General features: G+C 39.1%; 2 protein-coding genes across 2 annotated transcripts; both read left to right on the top strand.

The window, feature by feature from the left end:
- Window positions 1–5,418: 5,418 nt before the first annotated feature.
- LOC309401308 (olfactory receptor 4Q3-like) lies at window positions 5,419–6,411 on the top strand (the record flags this gene model as incomplete). The annotated part of the gene is made up of 1 exon (XM_081970376.1): window positions 5,419–6,411. The coding sequence occupies one exon, from the start codon at window positions 5,419–5,421 to the stop codon at window positions 6,409–6,411; it is 993 nt and encodes a 330-aa protein (XP_081826502.1).
- Window positions 6,412–15,262: 8,851 nt separating this feature from the next.
- LOC309401307 (olfactory receptor 4Q3-like) lies at window positions 15,263–16,186 on the top strand (the record flags this gene model as incomplete). The annotated part of the gene is made up of 1 exon (XM_081970375.1): window positions 15,263–16,186. One exon carries the CDS (start codon window positions 15,263–15,265, stop codon window positions 16,184–16,186), a length of 924 nt encoding a protein of 307 aa, XP_081826501.1.
- Window positions 16,187–17,370: the final 1,184 nt, after the last annotated feature.

Genomic DNA, 17,370 nt, shown 5'->3' with positions numbered 1-17,370 from the left:
ACATGATAGTAGTATTCCAATATTTGAGGGACTGCCACAGAGAGGAGGGAGGGCAAACTATTTTCTGAAGGCCAGACAAGGAATAATTGATGGAAATTGATCAAGGAGGGATTCGACCTGGAAATAAGGAGACATTTTCTGGCAGTCAGAACAACCAATGGAATAGAAGTTGCCTTCAGAAGTTGTGGGAGCTTCATCCCTGGAGGCTTTCAAGAAGAGATTGGACTGCCATTTGTCAGAAATGATGTAAGGTCTTCTGCTTGGGCGGTGTGTGTGTGTGTGTGTGTGTGTGTGTGTGTGTGTTGGACTAGATGACCTAAAAAGTCCCTTCCAACTCTGCTAATCTGTTAAAGATCCAACTATCCTAGTCAACTTCAACCATATGCCCTTTGACTTCTGCAATTATCTCCCCTGACTGGAGACCTAAGAAAAGGCTCATAAGCCCATTGTCTCAAAGGCCCAATAAAGGGTCACTGAAATGCTTCATTTGTATTGATTGATGCCCTAGAGGAAGGAAGAGGAGGTGCCCCTCCTTTATCAGACAGTATGCTTCATTTTCTACTCCTGGAAGAAGAAAAAGACAATCACGGTTTAGAGTTACCTTCATTCCAGCTTGGAGAAGCCACTAAGTGACTGGAATGAGCAGGTACTGTGGATCTCTGTCTCTTGGCTCTAGAAGAAGAGTAAGTGGGGGAGGGGGAAATGAGGAGCAATGTTCAAAGGAAGGACGCAACACCCAGGTTGAGAGCTTTTGAAGGTATTTTTATTCTCCTTTAATGAAGTTCCAAATGATAGATCTTTGATCTCTTTTGGTAAGGTGGATTTATGCACGAAATGAGAATAATTAGATAATTAGAACTGCAGAAACAACAATTGCTTACAATCTGCCTTCCATCCTGGACCTGTATACTGCACGAGTCAAAAAGAGGGCAGTGAAAATATCCACAGACCCCTCACATCCTGGACATAAATTGTTTCAATTTCTGCCCTCAAAACGACACTATAGAGCACTGCACACCAGAACAACTAGACACAAGGACAGTTTTTCCCACTATGACATCACTCTGCTTAACAACTAATTCCCACACTGTCAAACTATTTACTAAGACTGTATTACTATTATTCTTCTCTTCCTTCCTAGTACCTATCTCTTCCCATTTATGACTATAGCCATGTTGCTTGTATCTTCAAAATTTATATTATTTTATTTGTTTCCTAGTATAATTTGATTGCTTATTTGTAAGCTATGACTATCACTAAGTGTTGTATCTTATGATTCTTTTTTAAAAAATAATTTTTATTTATTTATTTTTTCTTTGCAAAAAAACAAAGACAACACATACAGAACAAAAGCAAGGAGAAAAAACGACTTTCCTCAATTTCATCAAGCATGTCGTTTGGTTACAAGTTTTTGTGCAACAGTTTTTACAATTAAAAATAAAGTCACTGGTTATCCATTAAACATAACTAAATATTTCATTGAGCATTATGTGTTCAGATTACCATTAATATTCTTTCATTTGTGACAGCCCTTATTTCCTTAAATCCATAATTATCTATTAAGTAACAATAAGTCTTTATGAGAATTATAATATCGCCTATCTCTAGAGAGTCAAAACAAAGATTAAAACAAAAGATTCCCATTAATTCATATTGCACATTTATACTTTCAATTAACCATAATGTTAATAATGTAACATTATTGTATCATAATGTATCTTATGATTCTTGATGAATATTGTATTTTATTTTTCTTTACATACCGTGAGAGCTTATGCACCAAAGGCAAATTTCTTGTGTGTCCAATTACACTTGGCCAATAAAGATATACATTCCCCTTTATTAAATTAATTTTTACATTTTCCTTTACCACTCAGGAACCTCAGCTCTGAAGATATCCTAATGCAGCTCAGTGCTAGCTCAGAAAATCAGATCTGGGAACAAGAAGGGGAAGAATGTATTGGCCCGAAGAAATGGACAGTAAGTAATCATAAAAGAGAGATGGCTTTAAAAGTCTACTTAGAGAGGAACCAAGTTATGATGGCATCAAAACATTCTGTCGTGCTGATCTGGAGGAAGAACACCTCAAATAAGTTTCGAATATATTATTTTTGTAGCTGTTATTGTAGTTGTTGTTGTAAATGAAATTTATTGGCTGCAGATGTCTATGGAGATTCTCGGTCATCCAGGTCATTGTTGTCTTGAAGATGCTTTTTCAAAAGGCAATTGGACTTTGTTTTTTTTTTTGCTTGAAGAATTTTGCTTCTCATCCAAGAGGTTCTTCAGTTCTGACTTGAATGGTGGAGAATGGAAGGATCCTTTCATATAAATCCTGCAAGGAATATAAATCCTTCCGTTCTCCACCATTCAGTCAGAACTGAAGAAGCTTCATGGTTGAGAAGTGAAACATCTTCAAGCAAAAAAGAAAGTCCAGGTGCTTTTGGAAAAAGCACCTTTAGGACTTCTTACTACAAGGTAACTCTGAGTGGCTTACAATATTACAATATAATATGTGATTAACAACTACAAGAATTTTGGTGGACTATATAAATCCCTGATATTACTTATGCCTTTCTGTCTTGGAAAGAATCTTTCTATGTGGTCACTAGGAATAAAAAATGATTTGATGACACATAATCAATTAACCATCAATCAATGTCTTAGTGGAAAGGATCTCTCATTCTACTACCACTGATTGCTACTATAAAATCAAGCAAACCAATGATCTCTTAAAAATGAAAGAGAATCACAAATCTGGATGAAAATAAATTAGCAACATTTTCAATGGTAAAAAGCAGTCACTCCAGTAGCTAGCAGGTCACTGAATTTTATCTCTCTCTCTCTCTGTGTGTGTGTGTGTGTGTGTGTGTAATTATATATATATATATATATATATATATATATATATATATATATATATATATATGTATATGTATATGTATATGTATATGTATATGTATATGTATATGTATATGTATATGTATATGTATATGTATATGTATATGTATATGTATATGTATATGTATATGTATATGTATATGTATATGTATATGTATATGTATATGTATATGTATATGTATATGTATATGTATATGTATATGTATATGTATATGTATATGTATATGTATATGTATATGTATATGTATATGTATATGTATATGTATATGTATATGTATATGTATATGTATATGTATATATATATGGGTTTACAACAGCTGTCAAGCTCCAAACATATCCACCAGTAGACATATGTAAATGGGAAAAGGCGAGTGCTGAGGCGAGGCTACCTCACCGTGAATGACTGCCTGTTTAGAAAAGTCTCTAAAAAAGTGCCCTCTACTATGAGGCAGGAGAACTGCATGCCTCATCTAGTCTGACTTTTTAGGTGTTTTATGATCGCTCGAGCAGAGTTAAGCGAGGGTTAGAAGCCTAAAAAATACCGAGGTAGTTGAGGCACACAGTTCTCCTGCCTCATAGTAGAGGGCGCTTGTTTTAGAGGCTTCAACTCTGTCATTCTGTTTAAAGCTGCAGTGTCGCCCCGCTCTTCCTCCATTTCTGATGCCCCCACCCCCACCCCACGCTACCTCTTTTCCTTCAAATTTCCTTTTTTTCTTTTTTCTTTAATAAATGCAATGCCAGTTGCCATTTGGATTGAGTCTTCTCTGTTGAGTTAACCTTGCATGTATTGCAAAGGGAGGAAGATTGGGTGGGGGGATGCGAGCCTACCAAAGCTTCCGACAAATAGGTAGTCAGTGGGTTGTCGAGGGAAAAGAGTGAATGCCTGAGCTCTGCCGCAGGCGAAAGAAAGTGCTTTCCCCTAGCAAGCTTTCCCCCGTGGTCCGGGCCAAGCTACAAATGATCAATTGGCAGTTGCGGCTCAGATCTGGTGCTTCTTGGTGGGCTGGAAGGCGAAGGGGAAAAAAGTCTTTTGCCATGCCGGGAAACGTCATGGCAAAAGAAGCAGCTGGTGAGGTTGCTGGGAGAGAGCCCAGGAGGAAAGGTGCAGGCGCAGAGGAGAGGAGAGGAATCTAAGGCGAAAACAGCACGTAGCTCTCCCCACAAGTTTCCTTGCCCCTTGCTGCTTTTCTCCGGTTGCTGCATTTTGTTGGAAGTTGCCCCCCCCCCGCCGCCTGCTGGAGCATGGATGCAAATTGGCAATAGCGCTTTTTATTATCCGAAGTGGGCTAACAATAGAATCCAGTCATTTCTCCTGAGCTAAGTCCACGCTTATTCCCTTTTAACCACCTGAGGTTCCTTTGGTAACAGACGGGGATGGCTGCTTCCTACCCCCACCAAGCTCCAGGAAGAACATGTTTATTCTTCATTGTTTTCTAATTTCTACCCACCCCTACCTGCCATTGAGGGCTTTAAGCATACTGCTGCTGAGGGATACACTGGGGGAAAGAGAAGGAATTCCTCCCCACCACTTGCCTTTCATCTCTCCTCCTCTTCGTCCATTCTGAATTAAATAGTGCCTCACCAGCCATAAACCTCACCACACATCACTGGTGTACAAATACTTACTGTACAAGAAATACTAATGGTCTGATGGTCATTTCGCAAAATCCTTTCTAAGCGAGCACCTAGAAGCCAAGAGGAAGATATGTGCCAAATTTCATGTTTGTAGGCTTTACAGTTCTGGAGATTTTCTGCATGAATGGTATTTCGCTATTTTTTTTTTCCGTAGAAGTGTGAAACTGGGGGAGTCTTGCAAAGAGTCATGGCTTAGATGAATCTTAGTTGGATTCAGGAATCAATTCTTATTACCCAATTCTTTTTGCCTTATTAGCTATATCTTCATAGTTACATATGACTTTAGATTTCCTTGTTTTTCAAATGTAAAACAAATCCATTCCCTTAGAATTTACTGCTACTAATATTAATATACAATAATGTATTACAGACATATACAATATTCTACAAGAAAATGCTTCTTCTATAAATCTGCCAGGCCTGGGGAAGACAGTCACGCAATAATAAATTAACTTCGTTAATAAGGTGAATAACATTCACTTTATTTAATGTCAGTTTAACCAAAGAAACTTTAATGAGACTTGGTGATCTACGAAGTGAAATATTGAGAACATAAAGCACAATATTTGGTGATGGTGGCATCAGGGTTCCAGAATCTCAGCTCACTTTAGTTAAAATGTGGGATTTCCCCCCAGCTGGAACTGTAATCAGCCAAACATTTCAGGACTACAAAATCCAGTATCCCTAGTCCATAATAGGGCTTCAGGAGTAATGTAAGCCAGAATAGAATCTGAAAGGAAACGGTTCACTGCAAACTATTGTTTTTTAAAAAATCAATATTTTCTCTTTGCATTACAAGACTCAAGGAGTACATTTTACTTTTTATTCAATGAGAAAAATTGTTCCCTGTTCCCTGTTGTCGTTGATTAGTACGAGACAGTTGTAATGACAAAGATTTATTTTTTCTTCTTCCAAGGTCCTGTCACCTTCGTGAATGCCTCCAGGGTCACCGAATTCATCTTACTGGGTCTTTCCAGGACTTGGTCCATCCAGCTCCTTCTGTTTGCCCTGGTCATGTTATGTTATACTGCCATTCTGCTTGGCAACCTTCTCATTGTACTGACTGTACATGTAGATCCACACCTTAAAAAGCTGCCCATGTATTTTTTCTTATCCAATTTATCCATCATTGATACATCTGTGGGTTCAGTGGTAGTCCCCAAAGTAGCAACTGATCTGGTCACCAGTGGCAGGACTATCTCATTTGGGTGCTGCATGTCCCAGCTCTTTTTCCTACACTTCTTTGGGGGTACAGAGATGCTCCTCCTAACCCTCATGGCCTACGATCGCTATGTGGCGATTTGCCATCCACTCACATATACAACCACAATGAACCGACCACGCTGCATTAGACTCCTGTGCTTCTGTTGGGTTGGAGGCCTCCTCCACTCTTCCAGCCAATTGTTCCTGGTCTTACGGCTTCCATTCTGTGGGCCAAATGGGGTGGACAATTTCTTTTGTGATGTTCCACAGGTAGTCAAACTGGCTTGTGTTGACACCCATGTGACAGAGATACTCATGGTGGCCAATAGTGGCTTGCTCTCCCTGGTTTGTTTCGTCATCTTGCTGATCTCCTATGGCATCATCCTGAGCACGCTTCAAGGTCGCTTCAAAGAGAGTGGAGGGAAGGCTCTGTACACCTGTAGCTCTCACTTGACGGTGGTTAGTCTTTTCTTCCTACCTTGCCTCTTTGTATACCTTGTTCCCATCTTCAGTACCAGTCTGGACAAAGTAGCATCCGTATTTTACACCACAATCACTCCTTTCCTTAATCCTATGATATATTCTCTAAGAAATCGGGAAATGAAAGAGGCAATGGGACGGCTGAGGAAGAAATTGATGTTTTCCCACTGGTCTCAAAAAGAAGCAGAAGGATGAGTAGATGTTTCAAAAAAAGCTTGCTTGTTTCCGATAATCTTATTTGGTATTGTAGTTCCTACTATTGTATATGTAATGGCAGGACTAGTGAACCTCAGCACCTAACCTCCAGTGGTGAAATTCAAATGTTTTAATTATCGGTTCTGTGGGTGTGGCTTGGTGGGCATAGCAGGGGAAGGATACTGCAAAATCTCCATTCCCATCCCACTCCAGGGGAAGGATACTGCATAATCCCCATTCCTGTGGGAAGGATACTGCAAAATCTCCATTCCCATCCCACTCCAGGGGAAGGATACTGCAAAATCCCCACTCCAGGGAAAGGATACTGCAAAATCCCCACTCCAGGGAAAGGATACTGCAAAATCCCCATTCCCACCCCAGTCTGGGGCCAGCCAGAGGTGGTATTTGCCGGTTCTCTGAACTACTGAAAATTTCTGCTACTGGTTCTCCAGAATCTGTCAGAACCTGCTGAATTTACCCCTCCCATCTATGGCTGCTGAGATAAGCACAATCAAACATATAAGTCAATATTTCCTCTAGGTACATTGGAGCACTGGCTTTAGTGGAAACATGAATGTGTTATACTTTATAGAGGCTATAGCCCTTCATTGTTCCCTGAAGGTCTTGAGCAGTTAATCATAGCATGTCATTTATGGATTAAAATGAAATACTCAAGAACAAAAGAGATGAATAATTCTAATGAACAAATAAAGGAATATGTGGACTGTAAAGAACTGGCTATGTTTTCCTATTTGGAGAGTAGGTTTTATAGAGCAATGTGACTATCAAGGCTTAAGTTTCCCACTTTCCAATGAAACTGTACCCATACTTCTTCCAAATGAAAAAAAATGGTGTCAACATTTTGACCTCATCACTTCTAGGAATATCATACTGTTGTTGACTGTAGAGCCAATCAAAACAAAAGAACGTAACTAAAAAGGTTTCCCCTTCTAAGGAATGAATTCACAAGAACCTGGTCTCTGAGAAACACAAATATTTGGGTTTTATTTGTACAACAAGCTTTTATTGAAAGGTGAACTATTTGAGGTTCATATCATGTGCTGATTAATAAATTAATCAATGAAGCAAATGGTAAAACTAATCATGCTTTGCACAGTATGTTGATAAGAACATAAAAACACAAGCATACATGGTAGTTGAATTCACATATGTAAAGTAAAAAGCAAACATATTGCATAATGTGAGGAACCTTTTAGATGTACATTATTGCAATAAATTCAAATATTTCATTGAATTGTTTTCATCATCCATTTATGTCCATTTTGGTGTTTGGATTTTTAGGGGAGGTTTGTACATTAAGGTTAACCTAAAGGGAGGTCTAATGATTCACCTTTGGTGATGATGGGCAGATCTATCTATCTATCTATCTATCTATCTATCTATCTATCTATCTATCTATCTATCTATCTATCAATCATCCATCTATCCATCCATCCATCCATCCATCCATCCATCCATCCATCCATCCATCCATCCATCTATCTATCTATCTATCTATCTATCTATCTATCTATCTATCTATCTATCTGGCTGTGTGTATATGTGTGTATGTGTTCCAGCATAACTCTGGAATGCCCCGAGCAATCTCAACCAAACATGGTACACATAGTCCTTATTCTCTGGAAACAAATACTTGTCTCTCTCTGTGTGTGTGTGTGTGTGTGTGTGTCCAGGTGTGGGTGTGTTCCAGCAGAACTACAGAACATCTGGGCTGCTGAAATGAAAAGAGCTGAATTATATCTATAGTGTCAAGTCACAGTACTTCTGAGAGCGATACTGTGCATTTTGGATTGAGGTTCTGTTGAAATACAGCCTGTTGTGCCTTAAAATGGCTTCTACTGTACAGCACAGTGAAGTTGCCATGGTAATGGCTTTGCAGTAGTCTACAAGAGGGCTACCTCTAATACAGGATTGGGATAAATACATACCTGGGTTACGCCGGGTTATCAGCTAGTACTAAATAAATACATAAATTCCCTCAACACCCCAAAAAATAAAAGGGGAAGTAAAGAAGAATAGATAAGGAACACCTGTCTTAAAGGTTTGTATGAACTATCCACAAACACAAACTACAGACAAAGTTCTTTTTTAAACAAGGGCTACCAAACAAGCATTATGTGGTGACTGCCAGGAGACCAAGGTTTGTCCATGCAGTTATTATAGTTTTGATAAGGGAATTCATTCCCTTTTCTTTCAACCTAAAAATGAGAAAAAGGAAAGAAAATGGATCCCTGGTGGCTTTGCAAGTGGACTTCCCTCTATCCATCTTGCTCAGCCAATAAGCAAGAGTCAAATTAGTTAATTAGAACAACATTGATGGGAAAAGTCTTCCAAAATTTTATCCTAATCTTCATTATTCTCAACGCCGTATAGTGTAAATGAATGACATAAACATGAAGATTTAATATTTTTCAATTCAAGTATTCTTCTTTCAGTGGGAAAGACTTTAAGAATATGGTCACATTTTTCTTGTCCATATCAGTGACCAAATTATGCAGTTGGCTAGGTTAAGCCACGAGGCACAATTGAAGTGGTACAAAGAACCAAACCCAATTGTTTAGGAAGTTGTGAGGGTCACTATACTTCTTTTGAACATCTCTATAATTTAGGAGGGATGTGGTGGCTCAGTGGATAAGACATTGCGCTTGTGGATCAGAAAGGTCGGCAGTTCATCAGTTCAAATCCCTAGCGCCGTGTAATGGAGTGAATTCTTGTTACTTGTCCCAGCTTCTGCCAACTTAGCAGTTCGAAAGCATGTAAAAATACAAGTATAAAAATAGGAACCACCTTTGGTGGGAAGGTAACAGCGTTCTATGCACCTTCAGCATTTAGTCATACTGGCCACATGACCATGGAGACGTCTTCGGATGGCGCTGGCTCTTCAGCTTTGATGAGCACCACTCCCTAGAGTAGGGAATGACTCGCACATATGTGTGAGGGGAACTGTCAGGCGTGCCTCCATCAATAACCAAGAAAGAAAACTCTCAATTCCATTGTTCATGGAAATTAAGATACTTTTACTAGTTATGAAAAGATAGCAGCGAAACAAAAGCAAGATCTGAGTTAAAAAGGTGTGAACAAATACATATTAAATGATTACCCAGCCCCCCTCCCTCCAACAACCCCACCCCAGTGTCCAATCTGCAACTCCCTAAGGTGTCATGTGGGTTTCATCTTCAAAAGGCATCATCAGATTGGTATGCAAGATGGTTGGCCTTGACCAGACTCAAACACCGGCCACCAGCATGCGCAGAAGATGGTGAGAACAAAACTCCCTTTTTTATATCTCCTCCAGTACCATATAATTCCCACCCCAAATACCATGCCCCCAACCTCCCCGTTTCTATGGCAGCCAATAGCAAGCAAGCGAGGCAGAGACTGACAGGAACCTTTACCTTTACCTATAATTTAAAAAGGAAGAAATTCCATATATTGTTTAGAAATTATTTGTAGGAATGTTCTACCATTTTAATTTTCCATCAGAGTGGCCTGGGTTGGACTGCAGTTTAATGATTACAGACTACCACAACCGCAGTGAACCAAAACTGTCCTGGAAAAACATACTCCCAACTAAGTTTCATCTGGAAAAAAAAGTCCAATTTTGTTTACCCTTTTCTTGGCTGTTAAAATAAACTCAACCCATTTATATGTTTTGCCTTTCTTCTTCTGAATCAAATCTTTATTTTTCCGAGTCCCTTTATCTCCATGTTCCCAATAGCAGAAAGGAGGTGTTGAAACAGTATATGCAGTTGCTAAATGAATCAGGTTGGCCTTTTAGTAAATCAGGCTTCTCTTATTGATTTTGCTTGTTGGAAGACAGCTGAGAAATTCAGAAATGGGAATCAAATGATCCCAAGATGTTGCAACTGTGATAGATGTGTGCCAGTTGCCAAGCAGGTGAGTTTTTGATCACATGAATGTGGAGATGTCGCAACAGTCATAAGTGCAAGGACCAGTCAGAAGTCTTATTCAACCAATCGACAACCCTAAGAAGCAGGTTGGCCTTTTTAAAGAAAGAAGTCCAAAGTGAACTAATGACCTTCCATAGTTGAGGCTAATCTAAAGCTTGGGTCCCTCTGCCCCTTTTCAACTTTGTTAACTACTATTCCACACTACTTCTCATCCTGATCATCATTATACTCTGTTAGAATATTCATGACTGGGAGAGACATGGTAACAAGGTCAGCCAACGAATAGGCATAGCAGCCTATGGTTCAGCCAATGGTAGCTGAAACAGAACTGAGCCTGTGTTGAGAATTGAAACTGAAACAAGACTGATCTCTGTCTGCTCTGAACTCTGAAATGAAACTGTTCTCTCATGCTTGTGTTCTGCTTGTAACTTCTACCATGTTGAAAGAATCTATTATTTGGAGTCCTAGTGGACAACCATTTAAATATGAGCCAGCAGTCTGCAGCAGCTGCCAAAAAAGCCAACACAGTTCTAGGCTGCATCAACAGAGAGATAGATCAAGAGCACGTGAAGTGTTAATACTACTTTATAATGCCTTGGTAAGGCCACACTTGGAATACTGCATTCAGTTCTGGTCGCCACAATGTAAAAAAGATGTGGAGACTCTAGAAAGAGTGCAGAGAAGAGCAACAAAGATGATTAGGGGACTGGAGACTAAAACATATGAAGAACGGTTGCAGGAACTGGGTATGTCTAGCTTAATAGAAAGGACTAGGGGAGACATCATAGCAGTCTTCCAATATCTCAGGGGTTGCCACAAAGAAGAGGGAGTCAAGCTATTCTCCAAGGCACCTGAGGGTAGAATAAGAAGCAATGGGTGGAAACTAATCAAGGAGAGAAGTAACTTAGAACTGAGGAGAAACGTAATGACAGTTAGAACAATTAATCAGTGGAACAGCTTGCCTCCAGAAGTTGTGAATGCCCCAACACTGGAAGTCTTTAAGAAGATGTTGGATAGCCATTTGTCTGAAACGGTATAGGGTTTCCTGCCTAGGCAGGTGGTTGGACTAGAAGACCTCCAAGGTCCCTTCCAACTCTACTATTGCATTGTATTATTGTACATTTATTCATCTGTTATTATGTATATAAAGACGTTAATGAATCCAGCTGAATCAGTTATCAGTGTGTGCTTTCTGGATTTGATTTTTTTGCAACAAACTCTGACATAATCTTTCACTATCTTATTTATGGCATAGGTCATAGTGATACATATTAAATAGAAATATATAAAACACTGATTTCTTTGCTTCAACCATATCTTCTGTAGCTTTTTCAGTTATCTTTCCTGATTGGCAACCTGGGAACGGCTTCATAAGAATGTCTCCTGAGAGTATAATAATAAGATACTGAAATATTTCTTAAGTGTACACCGTTGGAAGGAGAAGTAGGTGTTGTTCCTTGTTAATTTGACTGCTTGCTTTTCTGAAGAAAAAAGGTAATGGTGAATTTCTCCAGATGAGAAATTTCTCCTATAGGTGTTATCTTTATCCCAGAATTTCTTCTATAGGTGTTATCTTTATTCCAGAATTTCTCCTATAGGTGTTATCTTTATTCCAGAATTTCTCCTATAGGTGTTGTCTTTATTCCAGAATTTCTCCTATAGGTGTTGTCTTTATTCCAGAATTTCTTCTATAGGTGTTATCTTTATTCCAGAATTTCTCCTATAGGTGTTGTCTTAATTCCAGAATTTCTCCTATAGCTGTTGTCTTTATTCCAGAATATTCCAGAATTTCTCCTATAGGTGTTGTCTTTATTCCAGAATTTTTCCTATAGGTGTTATCTTTATTCCATCTTGGAGGTCCTCTTAGCAACTGGAATGAAGAAGTAATATGGATGTCTGCTACCTGACTTCAGAAAAGAATAGTTGTTTAGAAGGCAGGTAAGCAATGAACAAAAGAGTACCTTCGAATGGATATTGGGCATCAGTTTCAGAATTTTTGAGGTAATTTTGATAGGTTACTGAGGAAAAAAAATTAAAACATGTCAAATGCAAAGAAAGATCTCATCTATTTTGGATAGATGTTTGGAAAGGCTGAGAATAAAAGCCAGTAGATTCTATTTTTATATTTCCTACTTGTACTGTCCTGGGTAATTAATACTCCTATTATACAGACATCTGATATATATTTTTTTGTCAAATGAACTCTTCTCCCCCCCCCTTTTTTTGGACTTTATTTTTTTCATTGCTCGTGGGAGCACAGTCCAAAAATCTGAATTTTGCTTCATATATATATGAAGTAAAATAAAGGGGAAGGGGAAAGGAAAATGTTTTAATGATATCAAACAAATGCATCAGTGAGGCAAAACTTGACATGATGGGTGATAGTGGTCTTATGAACTGCTAAATGTTATAAGATACTTATCTCTAAAACAGGATGAATGGATGTGCTATATTTTCATATGGGTTGTAGATGTCCTATATTGCTCTACCGAATTCACAGGACTGTGGGAGTTGCTTATGTGCCAATGGGGAGGGAACAGGTTGCTTACATTCTGCTAGCAGTGACATGGATTACTAACCTAAAATCTAAAGTAGCTTTAGAAGCAAGGGAGACGTTGACTGTAGGTCAAAAAACTCTATGAGGTTGAGATGATTAGAGAGAAGGATGGATGGATGGATGGATGGATGGATGGATGGATGGATGGATGGATGGACAGATGACACACACACACAGAAATATGCAGGTCACTAGAAAATGTATGTACATGGATTAGCATTGCCTAGCTTACTACCAGAGAACCAAATCCCAACATTAGGTGCAAGTCATGTGTACAAGAAAAACCTCCTCCCAGCAATCAATACCCAGATAAGCAAAAATTAACACCAAATATTGGTACTAAGCCAACAGTCAAGCAGTAAACAATGCCCCAAATCAAAGAACCACCAACATAGACAAACAATCAAACAACAGTCTAATCAAGGAACCACCAAGAACACACCAATACTGACCGGGCAAACAATTTGTATATGCACAGAGACCCAATTCCCTTCTAACACTGATGATGTTATCTAGTTGGGTAATGAAATGTATGCTAGAAAACAACCAAGCTCAAGAGAGCACAAAGGATCCCAGAATTATGCTGCATTGCACATTTTATATGAATCTGAAAATCATTGTCACAGTTAGTGAGTAATTAAAACCTGACTCTTATACCTCCATTTGTCTCCTGGTCAGTAACGAAATTCTTTGAAATCAGATTCTTTCTGTTTCTGTCACTGTGAAAATGATAAAGATTAATAAAACAAAAATTGGATGGAAACAGAGTTGAGAATTTGCTCTCTAGTTCAATGCATGTTTTGGCTCCATTCCAGTAGGGAAGTGGTAGCCCACTAAATATTGAAGATATTGAAGAATCCACTGGATCATGGTAACCTCTATAATCTATGTTTTTTTAAAAAAGTAAGGGCAACAAAAATGCTGTAAAAACATGTCAGGAGAATTTGGAGGTACTGAATATTTATTTTATTCATTTAGTTTTCTCAGACATGTACAAGATAGCAGGAATAAGTTTAAACATGGACGTGAAAAAGGAAATGAGTAGAAATAAATGGGCACAGCAGGACAGGGACGGTAGGCACTCTGGTGCGCTTATGCACACCCCCTTTCCAGACCTTTTAAGAATGGGGTGAGGTCCACAGTAGACAGTTTAAGGTTGAAGCTATGAGGGTTTGAGGATGTGACAATGGAGTCAGGTAGAGCATTCCAAGCATTGACCACTCTGTTCCTGAAGTCGTGTTTTCTGCAAAATAGTTTGGAGTGGTTTACCTTGAGTTTGCATCTATTGTTTGCCTATGTATTATTGTGGTTGAGGCTGAAGTAGCCATTGACAGGTAGGACATTGTAGCAGACAATTCTGTGTACTATGCTTAGGTCAGACCGCAGGCAATGTAGTTCCAGATTGTCTAAGCCCAAAATTTCAAGCCTGGTGGTACAGCCTCAAGGACCGAAGGGATAGAGGGAACATGATTGAAACCTTTAAATATATCAAGGATGTGAAAAAAGGTTCTCAAAGGCAGTGTTTTCAATATTAAGCAAAAATCAAGAACACGAGATCCTAACCTTAAACTGAAGAGAAGGAAGGAAGGAAGGAGAAAAGGAAGGATGGAAGGAATGGAGGGAGGGAGGGAGAGATGGAAGGAAGGAAGGAGGGAGGGAAGCAAGGAAGAAGGAGAGGAAGGAAGGAAGGAAGGAAGGAAGGAAGGAGGAAAGGAAGGATGGAAGGAATGGAGGGAGGGAGGGAGAGATGGAAGGAAGAAAGGAGGGAAGGAAGCAAGGAAGAAGGAGAGGAAGGAAGGAAGGAAGGAAGGAGGAAAGGAAGGATGGAAGCAAGGAAGGAGGGAAGGAGGGAAAGAAGGAAGGATGGAGGGAGGGATGGAAGTAAGGAAGGAAAGAAGGATGTAAGTTCGAACGTCGTGTTAGAAATTATTACTTTGCAGAAAGAGTAGTGGATGTTTGGAGCCAACTTAAAGAGGAGGTAGTGGGTCAGTCATAAGTAACTGGGTTTAAACAGGCTTGGGATAAACACGTCACTCAAAAATTAAAATAAACAATTAAAAATACATAAAGACATAAATTAAAAACACAACAAAAAGCAAAACAAAAAACTCAAAGGGTAGAGTTGATGGACCCCTAGGTCTTTACCTGCCATCAGTTTTCTATGTTTCTAATTTATAGCAGTACCAGGAAGTTTATAATAGATACTGAAATTGACATTATTTCTCTTTCTGCTATGTGGCTCACTGAGTTCTCTTCATTTTTATTCATACCTGAAGAGAAAGCCCTGTGGCCACTGATTAGGAAGAGAAGATCCTGAACACTAAATAACTGTCTTTTCTCTTTGTAAGGTCCCATTGCCTTCATGAATGCCTCAAAAATCACAGAATTTGTCTTCCTGGGTCTTTCCCGCTCTCGACCCATCCAGCTCCTCCTATCTGTCCTGGTAATGATGTGTTACACTGCCATTCTGTTGGGCAACCTCCTCATTGTAGTAACTGTGCATATAGACCCACGCCTTCTAAAGTCACCCATGTATTTTTTCTTAGCCAATTTATCCATCATTGATACTGCCTTAAGTTCAGTGGTGGTTCCCAAGATGGCAACAGATTTGATCAACCATGGTAGCACCATCTCCTATGCAGACTGTATGTCCCAGCTCTTTTTTCTACATGTCTTTGGAGGTTCCGAAGTTTTTCTTCTCACTCTTATGGCCTACGATCGCTATGTGGCCATTTGTCATCCACTGACATACACAATCAAGATGAACCGTCCTCGCTGTGTTAGACTCTTGTGTTGGTGTTGGACTGGAGGCCTCCTTCACTCTGGTAGCCAGCTGTTCCTGGTCCTGAGGCTGCCATTCTGTGGGCCAAATGAAGTGGACAATTTCTTTTGTGATGTTCCACAGGTAGTCAAATTGGCTTGTGTAGACACCCATGTGACTGAGATACTCATGGTGGCCAACAGTGGCTTGCTCTCCCTGGTTTGTTTCATCATCTTGCTGATCTCCTATGGTATCATCCTGTACACACTTCAAGGCCGCTTCAAGGAGAATGGAGGGAAAGCTCTGTACACTTGTAGTTCTCACTTGATGGTGGTTAGTCTTTTCTTCCTACCTTGCCTCTTTGTGTACCTCATTCCCATCTTCGACTCCAGTTTGGACAAGATATCTTCTGTATTTTATACCACAATCACTCCTTTCCTTAATCCGATGATATATTCTCTAAGAAATCAGGAAATGAAGGATGCAATGGGCCGAGTGACAAAGAAATTCATGTTTAACCATTAGTATCAGAAGAAAGGAAAAATATAAGTTGAATTTTCAAAATTCCATTTTGGTCCTTAAGACCATCTTTTCTGGAGTTATCCTTATCACTACATAAGTAATAAGGGACATGCTCCACCGATCTATTACTTATAGATCTCTCAGATAAAAATCATCTTCATGATCCAAGACGGCGCCAACAACAGCTGCCTCAGTGAAATGTTCTCTAATTCTTACTATTAGTCTTCTCATTGTTCCTATCACCCATCTCCTCCCACTTATGACTGCAGGACTGTAATTTTGTTGCTTGTATCCTTACCGTTTATATTGATATTGATTGTTACTTATTTGTACCCCATCACTATCATTAAGTGTTGTACTTATGATTCTTGAGGAATGTATCTTGTCTTTTTATGTACACTGAGAGCGTATGCACCAAAGACAAATTCCTTGTGTGTCCGGTCACACTTGGCCAATAAAGAATTGTATTGTATTGTATTGTATTGTATTGTATTGTATTGTATTGTATTGTATTCTATTCTATTCAATTCCATTCCACTCCACTCCACTCCACTCCACTCCACTCTACTCTACTCTACTCTACTCTACTCTACTCTACTCTATTCTATAACAGGAATAATGCTTTTAAAACCAATGCTTGTTTATTAATTATTAGCTGGGCAGACATATATATATTATATAAATCACAAATTACCCCAAAATACTTGATCCAGGTGTATATTTTTTGTGGTATATTTGAACTTTGTGGTTAATGACAATGTGAGTGCCTTATATTTTGAAAAAAAATGTAGCTTTGCTCTCTGAAGTCCTTGAAGCATTAAGTGCTCAAATAGGGGAAGGAATCAGTAGATATGGAATAAGCCAATTAAAATACTAAAGAGATTATTATCTGCAAAGATAACTTTTGCTGGACCAATTCTTGAACACAGCTCATCTGTCTGGAACCCGCACTGCATATCAGACATTAATACAATCGAACGAGTCCAGAGATATTTTACGAGAAGAGTCCTCCACTCCTCTGCTCGCAACAGAGTACCTTATGCTACCAGATTTGAAATGTTGGGCTTAAACAACTTAGAACTTCACCACCTTCTATCTGACCTAAGGGTAGTACATAAAATTATCCGTGAATACTTCAGCTTCAACCACAACAACACATGAGCTCACAATAGATACAAACTTATGGT

Source organism: Natrix helvetica (genome assembly GCF_964273705.1).
Source record: "Natrix helvetica genome assembly, chromosome: Z".
Classification (NCBI taxonomy): domain Eukaryota; kingdom Metazoa; phylum Chordata; class Lepidosauria; order Squamata; family Natricidae; genus Natrix; species Natrix helvetica.
Note: the sequence above shows the minus strand (reverse complement) of the source record. Positions and strands in the feature narration are given on the sequence as shown.